General features: G+C 38.8%; 1 protein-coding gene and 1 long non-coding RNA gene across 13 annotated transcripts in view; one reads left to right on the forward strand and one right to left on the reverse strand.

Moving 5' to 3' along the window:
* TTC23 (tetratricopeptide repeat domain 23) overlaps positions 1-18,346 on the forward strand; it is a 96,285-nt gene that overhangs the window by 45,492 nt on the left and 32,447 nt on the right. For all 11 annotated transcript variants that reach the window (XR_005356928.1, XM_038532704.1, XM_038532702.1 and 8 more), the window contains exon 6: positions 1,751-1,928. Coding sequence is in view for 10 of the 11 variants with exons in the window: in XM_038532704.1 (XP_038388632.1) it covers positions 1,751-1,928 (178 nt within the window). In the remaining variant the exon portion in view is untranslated. The remainder of the gene's footprint in view (positions 1-1,750; positions 1,929-18,346) is intronic.
* Positions 1-18,346, reverse strand: part of LOC111095197 — a 67,358-nt gene that overhangs the window by 34,996 nt on the left and 14,016 nt on the right. Inside the window, exons 5-7 of one of the 2 annotated variants that reach the window (XR_005356929.1) lie at positions 18,269-18,335; positions 10,932-11,027; positions 9,642-9,759 (exon numbers count right to left, since the gene is read on the reverse strand). This is a non-coding gene — a long non-coding RNA (uncharacterized LOC111095197). Of the gene's footprint in view, positions 1-9,641; positions 9,760-10,931; positions 11,028-18,268; positions 18,336-18,346 lie in introns of those variants that run through there. The other variant, XR_005356930.1, reaches the window with a different exon arrangement.

Genomic DNA, 18,346 nt, shown 5'->3' on the forward strand with positions numbered 1-18,346 from the left:
TACAAAGCTAATTGTTACTCACTATATCCAAAGCTCAATAAGAGTCAGAAGGCAAGTCCTGTATTACTCAATCACCTATTTGTCTCTTCCTTTCTAAGATTAAGAGTCACTGCAAGCTACAACCTGGATCCTATTTGGTCTAGGAACATACCCCTGACCTCTTCGCATGTTTTAAACTTCTTTCCAATTATAGAACGTATCCTCGTTTATAAGCCATCCAGTCAGGATTTTATTTTACAATGGCTATCTGAACCACAAATCTACAGAATCTTTACTTCTTTCAATCAATTCCTTTTAAATTTATTAAAGAACAAAAATAGTTGTGACAAATTTCCAATGACTGAGTTGAAAACAAGACTTATTTTTGTGTGTGTCTTTTCTTAGTCACTTTCTCACATTATGTCTGTGTTTACCCATAGGTGGTTGAGAATTGTAAGATCTTTCTGTAATAAAGATTCTAGGGCAAAGGGTAACATAGAAAGGGTTCATACCTTTCATGATGAATTTTACATATGAAATTTTTTCATGCAAGAAAAAGTTTCTATTTCTTAATATTTTAGAGAAGATTGTTCTTAAATGTCTGCTTTGCTGAAGAAAATATAGGAATATGTATTTTTTTATGTTTTATCCCAAAAAGCTACAAGAATCTTTACCTATAGATTTGCTGAAGAAAATATAGGAATATGTATTTTTTTATGTTTTATCCCAAAAAGCTACAAGAATCTTTACCTATAATTTTTAAATTAACATTTTTCTGATGTCGAAGTAATATAATTTCATAGAAGAAAAGATGGGAAATTTGGAAAGCATAAATAAGAAAAGTAAAATCACAACCAACTCCTTAGAGATAACTTGCTAACATTTTACTGTCCATTTAGATAGCTTTTATGCATGTGTGTACATATAGATTAGATTGTTTTCACCTGCATGAGATATACAAAGCATTTTTGTGTTCTGCCTTTTATACACCTTTATTGGTAAGTTTGGATCAACATTAACTTTAATGGCTATGTGGCATTCTACAGTATAGATGTAATCTGCTTGGATGATCTCCTATTTGTGTATTTTAAATGCTTTATACTTTTCCACTATTACAAAGAGTGCTTAGGTAAACATTCTTATACATATCTTCTTGTTCTGCCAGAGAATCTCTTTAAAATAGACTACTAAAATTGCCATTAGCAGAAACATATGTGTACTTATGTATGTATAATTTTGATATAGAAAAGTTTATGCTCAAATTATATTCTTTCTAACAGTTAATGAGAATGCTTTTACCCTCACCAACGCTGGGAAATTTCTATAATTTCTCAACAGGTTAGTTATCAGCAACTTGGCATTTTTTATTGTTCGGTAAGTTATTTTGTGTTTTTTAAACCAACAGCAATGTAGCACTTACTATGGGTTGGAGATGGTTCCAGGTGTTTCGATGAGTATTAACTAATTTAATCTTCATTATAACTCAATAAAGTAGGCACTGTTGTGATTCTTAATTTAGAGATGAGAAAGCTGTTAAGCAACTGGAAGTTCACATCTGATAGATAGTGGAGGCAGGATTTAAAACTTCTAAAGTCCGTCCTCTTTACCACCATGCCCTGCTGCCTCTTCGGAGAGAACAAAAACTTAGCTGGCTAGGCAGTGAACCTGGACAACAGGGATCAGAGAGCCAAATCCTAACCACTACCTATTTTTCTCACCTATATATTTTCTATTTAATTATTGTAAAAATAATCTCTTTGATTTTTTTCAGGATGTATCAAAGTCAGAAGAAGTCAAAAGAAGCTTTGCCTCACTACCAAGAAGCCTTAGAATATATTGAGATCAGTAGAGGTGAAAAAAGTCTTGAGTGTGTATCAATATTGAGGGAATTAGCAGGTGTAGAGCAATCCCTGGGATTTTACGATGCATCCATCAACCATTTTCTACAGGTAAGCTACAATATACTGGCCACCAAAGCTCTTCTGCCTTTCCCGGTGCTTTTTATAGACACAAGTGGAATAGCACCTCTGAGAATGCCTGGTTTTGTTATTTGCTCTGGATAAGAACACTGGCCTGGAGTAAATGTTCAACAAAGTCTTCATATAGATGACTGGGTAGATGAGTATGGGATCAGGATAGTGGTCCTTTGTTACCAGGTGCATCGTCTTCAAATAGGCCGAGACTCCCTGAAGGCTTTTCTCATATTAGAGGCATAATTCAAGTCTTATTTTCTAAAGTTCTTTATCTTTTCATGTTTATCTGTTTAGATCTTATGCTATCAAACTGATTAGTTCTTTTCTACTAGACTCTAAAATCCTTACCTGAAACCACTTAGAGTTATCATTTATTAGCTGCTAATCTACTTTATCTTAGGATTCTTCTGTGAGTGTGTCAATCAGGGTTCTCCAGAGAAACAGAACCAATAGGATATATACAGAGAGAGGAGAGATTGATTTTAGGGAATTGGCTGACACAATTGTGGGGGTGCACAAGCCTGAAATCCATAAGGTAGGCAGGCCAGCTGAAAACTCAGGATTTCTGTTATAGTCTTGAGACAGAATTCCTTCTTCTCCAAGAAACCTCAGCTTTTTGCTCTTCAGGCTTTCAACTGATTGAATAAGGCCCACCTCGTCACTGAGAGCAATCTCCTTTACCTCCAACTCAATTGTAAATGTTAATCACATCTACAAAATATATTCACAGCAACATCTAAACTAGTGTTTGACTGGGCACCATGGCCTCACCAAGTTGACGCATAAAATTAACCATCAGAGTGAGTTCAGTGTTTCTGTATTGCATCATTTGCAAAGAGAACATTTTTGTTTTTGTCAGAATTTTTCCCTGTTAAAGTTGTAAAATATAGACTGAACTCATTCTTGTTATTTCAAATGAGATGCAATGACATGGGATGGCAAGTTCTGCATTACTCTTTCTTTTTAAATTTGTCCAACCATTTGTATGCCCATCTATAGTTTACTAAAATGTCCTTTTCTGTCTTGCTATCTGGATTATTTCTTTTAATTACTATCTCCCTGTGACATATTCTTATTTCCAATTTATAGATAAGGAAGTCAAGAATTAGAAAGGTTGAGTGATACTCCCAGGAGTACTATCAATGCCAATAAATGGCATAGCCCAGATTCAAACCCAGTAGTTTTTAGAAAGATTATTCTGGTTGGTTACGAGACTGTCCAAGTAGGAAAGCTGGAGATGATGGTGACTTGGACAGGATGATGATAGCAAGGATGAAGAGAAGCAGATGGGTTTGACGAAGATATATGAGGCAGAATTAATGAGGTATAGAGATAGATTGTATGTGGTGAAAGAAGGTATGGGGAAGAATCAATGATGACTCCTGGGTTTCTGGTCTAAACAATTGTGTGGATGTTTGTGCCAGGTACAGTAGGGGATTGGGGAGCAGGTGTGATAGGTGATGGAGAGATGGTAAGCTCAGGTTTCGATGGCAAGCTTGAGATGCCCGTACAGATGAAAATGACAGCTAAGTCAGTTAGATAATCAGGACTGGAGCTCAGAAAATAGGTCAGGAAGTCATCTATTTGTATGCATAGCTGCCTTGGGAGAGGATGTGATCACCCAGGGGGGTTATTGAACAAGAATATAAAAGGACGTAACTGAGCCTTGAGTAACTTAAGTATTCATTGGTCAAGTCAAGAAGGATAACCTGGCAAAGAAAGCAGAGAAGAATCTGGCGGAAAAACATGAATAAAAGTAAAAGTGAAAGTTGTATCTTCTGTCTTGTGATACCATTTGCTGTTGAAGGACATGGAGCTGTTGGGAGGATAAATGAATGATTATTCATAAAGTGCTTAGCACAGTGCCTGATATATGGTGCTACAAAGGATTTTAAAAATTCCCCTCCTTCCTTTCCTTGATGATTTGGTTGAGGGAAACATTGGAGCAATGATGAGGCAGAAACCAGATTGTATGGTGAATGAGATGTAAGGAAGCAAAGGTAATAAACACAAGTACCTACTTTTTAAATTTTTTCATTTAAATTCAATTTAGTTAACATATAGCATATTATTAATTTCTGGGGTAGAATTTAGTGATTCATCAGTTGTGTATAACACCCAGTGCTCATCACATCACATGCCCTCCTTAATGCCCATCACCCAGTTACGTCATCCCTCAGAACCTGCCCTCCAAGGAACCTTTAGTCTGTTTCCTAGAGTTAAGAGTCTCTTATGGTTTACCTCCCTCTCTGTTTTTTAATCTTATTTTATTTTTCCTTCCCTTCTACTGTGTTCATCTTTTTGTTTCTTAAATGCCACATATAAATGAAATCAAATGGTATTGTCTTTCTCAGACTGACTTATTTCACTTGGCACAATACCCGCTAGTTCTATCCAGGGCGCTGCAAATGGCAAGACTTCATTCTTTTTGATGGCTGAGTAATATTCCATTACTCAGGGTTAAAGAGTGCCTCGTGTGTGTGTGTGTGTGTGTGTGTGTGTGTATGTATACATATACACACCACATCTTTATTCATTCATCTGTCAATGGACATCTGGGCTCTTTCCATATTTTAGCTATTGTTGATAGTGCTGCTGTAAACATTGGGGTGCATGTACCCTTTAGAATCACTATTTGTTTATCTTTTGGAGTAAATACCTAGTAGTGCAATTGCTGGGTCATAGGGTAGCTCTATTTTTAACTTTATGAGGAACCTCTCTTTTCCAGAGTGGCTATTCCAGTTTGCATTCCCACCAACAGTATAAGAGGGTTCTCCTTTCTCTGAGACCTCACCAACATCTGTTGTTTCCTGAGTTGTTAATTATAGGTATCCATTTTACAAAGTACTAAGAGGTGAGGAAAGCCAGCCCAGGCAGAGGGAAAAGCATGTGCAAAGGTCTGGAGGTGAGATGCACCTTGATTTAAGGGAACTGCCTGGGCAGTGGGAATGGTGAAGGCAGTAGATTGGTATCTTTCAAGTAGGGTGTTGAAAGTCATGCTAAGGAATTTGAGCTTCATCCTAAGGGAAGTTAAAGGTTTTCAAGCACGAAGACAGACCTCATAGGATTATCAGTCCAGAAGGGTCATTCTGCAGTATGGAGAATGGACTAGATGGCAAAGAAGTAATCAGGGAAGTATCAGGAGACAGCCACAGCCGGCCACATAGGAGATGATGACACCTGGACTGGTCGTATCAAGGGGGTGAAGAATGTAGACAGACTTGAGAGATGTGTAGAGGGTAGAAACAGTGGGCATAGGAGTTAAGGGAGTGAAGGAGACAGAGTCCCACCTTGGGCCAGGTTTCTGGCTAAGGTCACTGTGTGGCTAGTGAGACCATATCCTGAGTTCAGGAATACTTGGTGGGCTTGCCATTTTTTGTTAGTATCCATAATTATGACTATTCTTACACACAAAAAAAGTTTTTTTCTTTGATTATTTGCTAGTATAAATTACCAGACATTAAACCACTAGGAGGAAAGATGTGAATATTTTATAGTTTTTTATTCAGATTGACATTCTGCCAAATGGTTATTTTGATTTACCTCACCACCAGAAGTTGGTTTATCTTTGTTCTTAATTGAACAAGTTTCATACCAACCTTGCCAACTCTTTTATACTGTTTTACTTCCATGTTATAGAATATAGTCTCAAATTTAATTTAAAATTTTTTCCTTAGTCCAGTTTTCCTAAATGTTTCCTGACACTATCCAGCTCTGCCCTTAAAATCTCAGCACAATCTTTACTGTACCAGTTTCTAAAGTTCAAAGAAATATATCAAGTAATAATATGCTCAGAGTCCCCCAGGCAGGGTCATTACCCATAACAAAATCCACTGGAATAAAAGATAGGTGGTTTCGAAGACCCAACAGTATGCATTCCAAATTCAAATTTGGTTTAGAAAAGAATTTCCCAAACTGTGTTCCATAGGATACTAGCATCTCACACATCTCACAAGAATTCATAGGTCTTCCTAGAAAAGATGTTTGTGATTAAATAAATTTGGGAACTATTAAGTTAAGACCAAACAGATCTAACACATGGTTTTACAGTACATTTAAAATATCAGTGTGGATTGTGAATTGAGACTCGGAGGGTCAAATACATCTATGAGACATTAGTGTTCCCTGGGCCATGGTTTAGGAAGCACTGGCTTAGGGGAATAAATCATCAAAGGGATTCTCCCTTACAGTGTATTAGGCCTTATCACTCCTGGGAGCCTTGGCACTATGCAAATGGAAAATGGGTTAAATAGTGCCTCTTGTTTTGGTGCCCAGATTCACCATTTTACTTTTTTTAAAGATTGATTTATTTGCTTGAAAGAGAGATGGAGAGGGAGAGAGCAGAGGGAGAGGGAGAGAATCTCAAGCTGACTCTCCACTGATCATGGAGCCCGAGCTGGGTTCGATCTCATAACCCAGATATCATGACATAAGCCAAAACCAAGAGTCAGAAGCTCAATCAACTGAACCCGGGTGCCACCCCCCACCCAGATTTGTTCTCCCTATCTATCTATATAGACACACATGCATGCATATGTATGTGCAGAGTGGTAACTATTTACGTATTTTAAACATCTGAAAGTATTTGAATATACCATGTCCATCTATCCCTGATTACTTAACAAAGATAGTCTCTTAGGTAATCACAATACAGTTACCAAATTCAGGAATGTTCATACTGGTAGAGGCTATATTCTATTTTGTCAGTTGTCCCAATACTGTCCTTTATGGCAGTTTTTTTCCCTCCAATAAAAGATCCAGTCCAGGATCATGTGTTATATTTAGTCAGTATGCCTCTGCTCTTTAATCTAGAACAGTTTCTCAGCTTGTCTTTGTCTCTTTTGACATTGAAATTTTTGAAGAATACAGGCCAGTCGTTTCATAGACTGTACCTCAGTTTGGGTTTGTCTGATATTTTCTCTTGACTGGATTTGGCCAGTGCATGCCCAGCTAGAATACTACAAAAGGATACTGTATTTCTTAAAGGAGTACATCTGGAAGCCCGTAACATCCACCTGTCCTTTATTAGTGACTTTAAATTTATCACCCAATCACAGTGATTCCTCACCATATGGTATCTATTGTTCCCCTTGCAGCCAATAAGCATTCTGTAGAGAGATCATTTCTAAGACCGTATAAATATACCACTCCTTTGCGAATTTTCTCTACATTTGGCATGCATTGATGAATCTTTCCCAAACTACTCTTTACTGCAGTGGTTGCAGATTAATGATTTTCCATTCTGCAATTCCATCCACATTTATCAGCTGACATTCTGCTATTAGGAATGTCCCTCCCTCTTCCCACCAAATTATTTACCTATTGTGCATATATTTGCTTTTTTCACTTAGCAGTATATTCTGGAAATCACTTTATTTATTTTTTTTTTTTTATTTATGATAGTCACACAGAGAGAGAGAGAGAGAGAGAGAGAGGCAGAGACATAGGCAGAGCGAGAAGCAGGCTCCATGCACCGGGAGCCTGATGTGGGATTCGATCCCGGGTCTCCAGGATCGCGCCCTGGGCCAAAGGCAGGCGCCAAACCGCTGCGCCACCCAGGGATCCCATGGAAATCACTTTATAGCAGTTCATTCATCTGTACAAAGGTATAATAATCCATCTTATGTGCATACTATGTTTTTCTCAAATAGTTTTCTGTTTGGGCATTTAGATAGGTTCTGATATTTTGTTTTTTTTTTTTTTTAAGATTTTATTTATTTATTCATAGAGACACAGAGAGAGAGAGGCAGAGACACAGGCAGAGGGAGAAGCAGGCACCATGCAGAGCCTGACGTGGGACTCCATCCAGGGTCTCCAGGATCACGCCCTGGGCTGCAGGCGGCGCTAAACCACTGCACCATCAGGGCTGCCCAGTTCTGATATTTTGTAATTACAAATAATGTTCTAGTGAATAATCTTAACACACATAAATTTTTATATTATCGGAGTTGTATCTTCAGAGTAAATTCCTAGAAGTGGGACTGCTCTGTCAAAGGGAGCCTAGGCTGGTAGTTTTGCAGGACACTGCCTTCCTTGGTCTTCTACCACTTACACTCCCATCAGCAATGCCAGAGCCTGCTTATTTCCCCCATCAGCCTCTTCCAAAAGAGCTTATTGTCAAGCTTTTTTTTTTTTTTTTTTTTAGATTTTATTTATTTATTCATGAGAGACACAAAGAGAAAGGCAGAGACATAGGGAGAGGGAGAAGCAGGCTCCCCATGGGGAGTCCCCAATGTGGGACTCGATCCCAGGACCCTGGGATCATGACCTGAGCCAAACATAGATGCTCAACCACTGAGCTACCCATGTGCCCCTACTGTCAAGCTTTTGAATTACTTTCTGTCTGATAGGCAAGAAGTAACATCTCTGTTTAATCTGTAAAATGGAATTGCCTATCTTTTCATAGAGTCAGTGCATTTTCTTAATATATTTTTTGTGAATTTTCTTTTCATATCATTTGATTAGAATTTTTTCACTTAATAGAATTTTTATATAATTTCCCTTAACTGTTAAAAGTCATTATATATTACACATACTAAGAGCCCCTTTATCTCTGATATATGTCATAAATATTTTCACCCAATTTGTCATTTGCATTTTTTTCATGGTATTTTTATTGAGCTAATTTATATACCATAAAATTCACCTTTCTAAAGTGTACATTTTGGTAGTTTTATCATATTCACAAAGTGGTGCAAGCATTACTGCTATCTAATTGCAGAACATTTTTATCATGTCAAACGAAACTTGCACCCAGTATGAATTACTCTCTCATTTCCTCTATCAACTCATCCACTGGTAACTACCAATCTACATTCTGACTCTATGGATTTGGCTACCATAGACATTTCATATAAATAGAATCCTATAAATATGTGGCCTTTTGTGTCTGACTTTTTTTATCTAACATATTGCTTTCAAAGTTCATCCATGCTTAGCAAGTGTCAATACTTCATTCCTTAAAAAAAAAAAGTGAGAGATTTTTTTATTTATTTGAGAGAGAAAGAGTGCATGCATGAGATGGGGGGTGGGCAGAGGGAAAGGGAGCGAGATAATCTCAAGGAGACTCCCCACTGAGCACAGAGTCCAGTGAAAGGCTTGATCCCACGACCCTGAGATCACGACCTGAGCCAAAATCAAGAGTCAGGTACTTAACCAACTGAGCCACCCAGGTGCCTCTATTTCATTCCTGTTTTATGACTAAATAGTATTCTGTTATACAGATAGATCACATTTGTTCATCTCTTCATCAGTTGATGTATGTTTGTGTTGTTTTCACTCTATGGTAATTACAAATAATGCTACTACGAACATTCACATACAAGTGTTTATATGGTTATGTGTTTTCAGTCCTCTTCGATGTAAGGCTGGTAGCAGAGTTGCTGAGTCATGTGGTAACACAATATTTAACTTTCTGAGGAACTGCTGAGCTGTTTTCCAGAGCAGCCTCAGCATCTGATGTTCCCACCAGCAATGCATGAGAATTCTACTTTCTTCAAATCCTCACCAACACACATTACTATGTCCTTTTTATTTCAACTATTCTAGTGAATATGGAGTGATATCCCACCATGCTTTTGATTTTAATTTCTCTAATGACTCATGATGTTTTGCATCAGTTTATATAGATCTATTATATAGAAAGATGTCTACTCAAATCTTTTTCCCATCCTTTTTAATAGGGTTATTTGTCTTTTTATTGTTGACTGATAGGAGTCCTTCATACTGGATACTAGACCCTAGATACATGATGTGTAAATATTTTCTCACATTCTGTGTTGTCTTTTCACTCTCTTGATCACATCCTCTGAAACACAAAAGTTTTTAGTTTCAGTGAAGTCCAATTTATCCTTGTTTCCTTTTGTTGCTTATGCTTTGGGCCTCAAGTCTAAAAAACTATTGCCTAATTCAAGTTGATGAAAGCTTGTATCTGTTTCTTTTTAAGAGTTTTAAAGTTTTAGTTTTTACATTTAGGTCTTTGATCCATTTTGAGTTAATTTTTTACAGGATGTAAAATAGGACTCCAATCTCATTCTTTTGCATTTGAATTTCCAGTTGTCCCCATACCATTTATTATAAAAGGACTATCTTTTCACTGAATTACCTTGGGAGGGACCTGTGTCAAAATCAATTGACCATAAATGTAAGGGTTTACTTTTGGACTTTTGATTTGATTCCATTGATCCATATGTCTATCCTTATGCCAGTACCACACTCTCAATTACTGTTGTTTTGTAGTAAGTTTATGGATATTATGAATAATGCTACTATGAACATTCATGTACAAGTTTTATGGTAAGTTTTGAAATCCAGAAGTGTGACATCTCCAACTTCTTTACTCTTTTTTAAGATTGTTTTGGCTATTCTGGCTTCATTATGTTTTTATATGAATTTTAGGATAAGCTTATCAATTTCTGGGAAAAAAGACTCACTGAGGCTGTATTTCAACTGGAAAGTATTAACATCTTCATAATATTAAGGCTTTTGATACGTGAACATAAGGTATCTTTACTTATTTAGTTCTTCCCTAGTTTCTTTCAATCATGTTTTGTAGTATAAGTTTTATATTTCCTTTGGGAGATGTATTCCCAGGTATCTTGTTCTTTTGATGCTTTTAGAAACAAAAGTGTTTTTTCTTAATTTCCTTTTCCTGCTGTTCATTGCTAGTGTGTAGAAATACAAATGATATGTTTACCCTACATGCTGCAATCCTGCTGAACTCATTTATTAGTTCTAATATATTTTTTGTGGCTTCATAATGCTTTTCTGCCATGCAAAAGCTTTCTTAATGCTTTCACATTTTCAACACTTCCTTTCACTACATTTGATTCTGCATCTTACATTAGAAGGATATCTCTGAGTTAAAGGGTAATTCACTCATTTTTATAATACCCGTAAAGTTTAATAGGTGACTTTTATTGTTGTTTATTCTTGAGGTTAATAAAGATTAGAGGGTTATTAGATTAAATAAATACTTACCAATCATTATTAGAGAGATAGCTTTGTGAAGTTGAAATAGCATTGGATGTGAGGTCAGAAAATCTGAGTGGGAGTCCAGATTCTTCTGTTTGACAGCTGTGTGATTATACAAGTCATTTAACCTTTCCAAAACAAAAAGCAAAAAACACAAAGACACAAAAAACACAATCCTACAAAAGACCCTATCCACTTCACAGAACTGTTCAAAGGTTCAAAATGGAAAGTGCTTTGTGAACCATTTGGCATGTTGCCAGCATAAACTACTTTTATTTATTAACAGTGATTATTAAACATGTATCAAGGCTCCTCTTTAAGAGCTTTAGCTTTACCTAGATACAGAAAGGTATGGGTGCAGCTCTCCATGAGAGCCCTTGCCTAAGAGCCATTTATTAAGTGCACGAAAAGAAAAGGGGTTTTGTTTATTTTCTCCTCCGGTTTTCCACTCTTCATTCCTTTAGAGTGAGAGAAACGCCTAGAGAGAAAAGACCTTTTATTTTCTGTAGAATGTCAACAAGTTCCAAAGTATTTTAGTAACTAACCCTTTTTTAAAGTGGAGAAAAATAACAAGCCCCTGGAGCCACCACCCAGAGAAGCCAGTGGTCCCAGGGGCTGGTGAACCAGCTGCCCTGGCCCCCATTGGTCTGAGAGGAGGGGTCTGTGAGGAAACCTGCAGGCAGGATTGTTCCTAAAACAACTCATGGCAGATTTTGGCAATAGACCCTTGTTTTCCTGTCCAAAAGGAAAATCACAGGATTTCATTTTTGTGAGAATGCTTTTGGGGGGGGTGTGTTTTCAGGGGGTATAAATGAACGCCACATGAGCTTCGTTGCTTTTTTCCATCTCTTGACAGTTGAATTGCATATATTTCTTTTCAGTTTTCAGGGTAGCTCTGCCTCTCAGTAGTTCCCAAATTTGGGGGAAGTTTGATTCACAAAGTATCATGAACTAATTTATCAGTCACTCCAAATGCTTTGAGGTCAGAAAATCTGGCTTCAGGTTCCTCTGGGCAGGTTATCAGCCTCAGCCAGACCTAAGTGACGGCTGATAGGTGCTCACACAGGGCTCCTGCCAGCTTCAGATGCCACAGCAAATGGCAACACCTCTTATTGGTTCTGGTTCATGGCTGTGTATTTGCTTAATAATGTGCTTTTTATAATTTCCCAAATCTCTGAAAATGCTAGCCTTTCCTGTTTAAAATTACAAAAGATACAGAATGCAATTATGATTCTGTGGCTTATAAATGTTTTCTAAGGATGATATAAATCCAGGTGTCATACTGTTTCTTTTTAAGTAACTGTTCTTTTTCATAAAAAATGATAATGCTCTTTATATTAAAAAAAATCAAGCCATGCAGAAAAATACAAAGAAATGAGTTACAAGTCGTCCAAGGCCTCTGCTCCCAGAAGTAACCAGTGGTGATCCTTATAATATCTTTTCTCTGCATATGTACATACGGGTATAGATTGAAAGACAGAGAGACAAGAAAGAAAAAAGAGAAAGATGAATTTGATGGCATAAAAACAAACTTTTTCTCTGTAACAGGATATCACAAAGTCAAGAAATAAATATCAAAGAAAGGATATATAGAAAAAGTTCTTATAAAACTTTTGACTGGGGATGAGGGATGACTGGGTGGCTAAGTCAGGTAAGCATCTGACTCTTGGTTTTGGCTCAGGACATGATCTCAGGATCCTGAGATGAAGCCCTTCATCAGGCTCCATGCTTAGCAGAGAGTCAGCTTGAGATTCTCTCTCTCTCTCCCTCTGCCCTTCCCTTTCATGTTCTCTCTCTTTCTCTCAAATAAATAAAAAAATATTTTTAAAAATGTAGATGAAAAAGACAAGTCAACAGAAATATAGACAAAAGGCAGAAATGGTCAGTTTACAGAAGAGGAACTACAAATGGCCAATAACCATACAAAAATAATTGTCAATATCATTTGATATTAAGGAAATGCATTTAACTAAGGAGAGGCCATTTTTCACCTGCTGGGAGCAAAATAAAAGAGTTTGATGATGCCCCATGATGGGAAGAGTACAAGAAAGCAAGTATCCTTACACACTGCTGGGAGTGGGGATTGACACCACTTTGGGGGAAAACAGTTGATATCTTATAATGCATTGACCCTCTGACCAGCAGATTCACATCTAGAAACTTAACCCAACAGATAGATATGTACACATGTGCAAAGATGTATAAGCAGTGAAACGGTGTCTTTGACAATAGTGAGCCTTTAGAAATTAGAAATACTCTTAAAATCCATCAAGGGGGACTGGTTATGAAATCCATGTGGTGGAACACCATAGCACCACTGAAAAGAATGAGATGTGTGTATACGTTCTGACTTGAAAGATGCCCAAAGTGCATTATTATTTTTAAAAAGCCAGATGTAGACCAGAATGTTTATTCAGTCAACAACTGGTTAGACCCTATGATGTGCCAGGCAAAATGGTCCATACTGGGACCATGATGGAGGGTCCTGCCATCAAGGCGCAGCCCAGGGAATGACATAGGCCTTACCTGAATAATCACACAGATGAATGTAGAATAGCAACTGTGACATGCACTAGAGAAGAGGTACCGGGTGCTGTGAGAACTCCCAACAGAGCTCTGACAGACCCCAAAGATTGAGGAGAGCGGGGAGGAGCCAGTGTGGCAGAGCCCAGAGGGTAGTGGCAGATGGAGCTGAGCTGGGGGAGGCTCTGGGGGATGGTAGATTCAGGGTATGATCTCACGTGTGTGTGTTTAAGAACATGCGCCTATATATGTGTGTGTTTGTATAAGCATATCAGCATTTCTGAGAGAACATATAGGATGCTTGATAGGGATAGCTATAAGGAGTCAGACTGGGAATGGAGAAAAGATGGGGAGTCTCATAGACAGAAGGGAGAGGATGTTTTAACTTACCACTTAGGATTTTTCAATATTATATACCAGTATTACTCTTATAATCTAAAAAATCTAACTACATTTTAAGAAAACACATGCTTAAAACCAAAAGGAGGGTGAAAGTCTAAGTTCCCAGCATGTCTATTTTGGTGCTAACCCTTACAGAGAATAGGACCTTTACTCCCCAGCCCTTGGGAGGAGCTAAAATTGACAACTGGGGACAACTGGAGAGCTGCCACTGAGGACTCTCTCTATTAAAAGAAACTGGCTTAGTCTGGGGCCCTTGAAACTCATTTTTTTGAATGCCCTCTATACCCAGTGATTTCCCTTTCATCTACTCCCCCAGCCCTCAGAGAGTCCCAGCAACATCTTTCACTTAGCCACGGCTCTCTGGCTGCCCCAGACCATGAGTGTAGGTGCCATGAGAGGTTTCCCTCCTGGCCAGAGATAGGAGATGAAAGGAAGTGGCAGCCTTGGGCTACAACATGAGCCTGTCTTGTCCGAGGCCATCTGCCCGAAGCTGAAGGGTGGAGTGGCCAGCTTTGGCAAGGCCAAGAGGAAAAGCCATGTAGCTGCACAGCCGGTCAGTTATAAAAGAAATGCAGCAGGCTTACACCTCCCAATGACAAGGGAACTTGAGCTTCGGGTGAATTAAAGCACTGACTTGGGGATGCCTGGGGGCTCAGTGGTTGAGTGTTGGCCTTTGGCTCGGGGCGTGATCCTGCGGTCCTGGGATCAAGTCCCACATTGGGCTCCCCAGAGGGAACCTGCTTCTCCCTCTGCCTGTGTCTCTGCCTCTGTGTGTCTCTAATGAATAAATAAATAAAATCTTAAAAAAAAAAAAAAAGCACTGACTTGAATCAAAGCAGACACACAGACACGTGGGGCACCTTTAACATCTGCTCCATCCATCACCCACTGCCTAACTCCACATCATGGTGTCCCTCTACAGTAAGTTCTCAGAAGCCCGTTTGGGACCCACATATATGGCAGCTCAGTCTCCTGCTTGCCAGCCCATTCAACCTATGGGCTGTGTCTGCTACTTAGCAACTATTTCTCTGACTCTCATTACCTTGATTAGAAAATCATCATTCTATAACTTCTACTCTTTAATACCAAATGTTAAACTAGAAGAGGATGCAGGTGGAAATCACAGACCTTAATATGAATATGAATATGAATCCCGGAGGCTTCATATTCCCATCTACAAATTGGGCTGTTGACATCACTCTTAACCACTCCTTCTGAGACTAAGTGAGCAAGCAGGTGTACGTATTTCACGTAGCACCATGCCTGACAAAAGTAGGTGCTTAATCAATGTGAGTTTCTGCCTTCCCACTGTCCTCTCTAGTGTGAGCCCTCAGCTGTACACTTAGTAAGTTGGAGACTTCTATTGCTTTCCCCATGAGTGTTCATGTCTCCAGGGTAAATAGACTCAGTTTACATCCGCAAATGTTCCTTGAGCTACTTGTGTACTCTTCACTTTGCTAGGGGAGAGGAGATTTCTGAGTCAGTGATCCCCTAGTTATTGCCAGATGGGAAAAGAATCCATCCCTCCCTCCTTGCCAAGAGCTGGGGTTCTGCCATCAGAACCCTGCATGTTTTAAGTTGAGTGTTCACATAATGGGGTCTGCCTGCATAAATAGAAACATCCTTTTTACTAGTCATCAAGTTTTCTCTTCAAGAACTATTACACATTTCACAAATCCAAGGGGACAGGCTCAGCTAGATAAGAGCCTGCCAGCTCTAGCTCTGGCTGTATCTCTTGACAGCTGGATTGGCGCGGTGGAATCCGTGGTTTCCCCCAGAAATGCTTAGGAAGACCAGAGGGAACAGCCACTCTGTACCTTGGCAGAGCTGGAGGTGGTTTGTCTTGTGAATGAGGTTTTTCGATTAAGGACCTGGCTCAAAATGGGATATTAAAGGTTTGATTTTTGTTTTTGTTTTTCCCCCAATACAACATGCTATCAGCTCAAGAGATTTAGGAATATTAAACGCTCCCTCTCAGCTTCAAGATGACAGTTGATAAACATCACCATAAAATACTGAAATCAACAAAGGATGGGAGGAGAAATTTGAGCCCTGGGAGATTAATAAATGATGAGGAATGAATGCAGTCAAACCACACATCCCCAGTAGGGCCCATTACTTGGGCTCCTGCATAAAAGCCAGAGAGGCAAGCATGGCTCCTGTAATTCTGTTAACACTAATGACTAGTCCTTAAATGCTCTCAGATGTATACAACAGGGATATTTGTATTCTCTTAGCAAGCAAAGTATTGTTCCAGAACTGTGGACAGTGGTTTTGTTTGGGAAATTGGGTAATCTAATCACTAGCTCTGTCAACTGCCTTTGCACTTACTCCCTGAGAAGGCCTCCTGTTATGGTGTGGAGCTGTGGTTCTCAGCCTGCATCACCCAGAGCCCTCGGGTTCCATGGAAGATCTTTTGGGGGCAGCCAGTTGGGGGCAGCTGGGTGAGCCTCTAGGCCCTCTCCACCTGCTCCAGTAAGAGCAGCTCCACCCTTACCTGCTCTGTATTTTAGAGAACATGGAAGATTCTGTTTGAAATGAAAGAGTTTTGGGTTTGTTTTTGTTTTTGCTTTCTGCTTCAAAACAGAGACTTGAAACTCAATGGTGCCATGATGTTTGCAACCTTTTGCAAGTTACTTTTCCACTCACTGATGTTTCTAAAATGTAACCATGTTAACATACATAGGTAGAGTTCAATCACTGTATACATAAACCGCAATATATTCGTTTTCCTTCTCATGGATATTTAGATGATTCCCCCTTTTTCATTTTTTTCTGTTTGAAATGATGCTTCAGAGAAGTTGAGGGCATTTTTTTTATATCAACAGTGAGGGGTGGTGAGCTCCGAGCTGGCCAAGAAGGGAAGGGGACAACAGGAGGGGGCAGATGGATAGTGAGAAGGAGGTGATGGATAGTCAGTGGATAGAGGACTAGAAATTGCATGGACTTGATTGTGGCAGGACATGATAGAGCCAGGGGGTGGGGGGCAGTCTGTGAGCTGCGTGGTCCAGAGGTAGCACAGAATAAGCTATGATAAGGCCTCAGGAGTGATGAAGGACACAATCTGGTATGTAGAAAACATTTAAAAATTAAGGTAAATTGAATAGGACTGCATTAAATTAAACTGAATTTAATTTTACTGAGTCAATGAGATGCTAATCTTGCACAATTTAAACATCATGGTTCCCCTTTCCTGCCCACTACTCCCTCAATGTTAAACCAGCATATGGTTTTTAGAAGCTTCATGAACATCAAATATAAATTAGATCAGGGATTGAGTTTCTGAAAAATGAATAATAAATGTTTGCTTCTATTAGTATCTCACAGAAAAATATTGAGGTTATGAAATTTTTTCTGAAATTCAGACCCCCTTAAGCTCTCAGGATCCACTTTCTTGATATTGTGAGCATTTTGCTCTTGGAAGATTTTGCTTCCTGCCTCCAAAGGCAAAAGGTGACCTACAGAACTTTCAGAACGTGTAATTATTCATTTGAAAATAATTTTGATAGATACCTATCTTTGACGTTGCCTTGAATTATAATACTGAGTGGAAAACAAATACAAAATCTTTTTAAACTTGAATTTGGGTTTTAATCAATCTAAAGTACTGTGTGTTAAAAGTCTCTGTAACATTATGAGTTAAATGTTTTCTGGCATTGCTGGGTGCCCTCCTCAGTGGTTGATTGTGGAGATAGTTAACCAGGGAAAACACCAAATAAACAGGATTCAGTTTGCATTTGGGGTGGGGCAGGCTTTTCCTCTCTCTTTTGTCCTCTCTGCAAACTCTGAACATGTGATGCTTTGATTCTATCCCTGTGGCTCCAATTGTCTTTACTTTTTGGAGTGAGCATTATTTGAAAAGCGCTTTCCAGTCAAAGCTTCAGGCCAAATTGAGGATAATGACTAATTGGGAGGTCACCAAAATTACTTGTTCAATTTATTTATGTCCTATAATAATAAAAGTAGTTTTAAGACAAAGGATATTCTTAACATTTATGAATATGAAATTCTGGTTTTTCTAACACAATAATTAAAGTTATTACCAGCAATCTTGATTTGGAGTAGCCCCTGTCATAAAAAGTCTAGAGCAAGTAACTCAGTTAATTTTAACATATGACAAATGAAGTGACAGTCTCGCATCTACCCTGATTATCAACTCAGAAATGGTGTTCAGCTGATCATGAGAGGACCAAGTCTCTATGACTTTGCCACCTCACTGCTTGGTCTGGACTAGAAAGTTCTAATGGTGTGGCTTTATCTCCTAGACCAGCTCCCCAGGACTAATCTTAGCTCCTAGAGGCTGAATGAATAGGTTCTCTGGGGGAGTGTGCTGACATCAATTGGTGGTGTCTGCCACCAGGGGTCCAGGTGGGAGAAAAAACAAATCTGAAGTCTGAGTATCAAGGTCAGAGTCTTACCTCCATCCTTTATTAGCTGTGAGCGATCTTGGGCAAGTCACCCTTTCTGCAACCTCAGCTTTCTCATCTACAAAACAT

This window comes from Canis lupus, chromosome 3 (assembly GCF_011100685.1).
Source record: "Canis lupus familiaris isolate Mischka breed German Shepherd chromosome 3, alternate assembly UU_Cfam_GSD_1.0, whole genome shotgun sequence".
In the NCBI taxonomy this organism is placed as follows: Eukaryota; Metazoa; Chordata; class Mammalia; order Carnivora; family Canidae; genus Canis; species Canis lupus.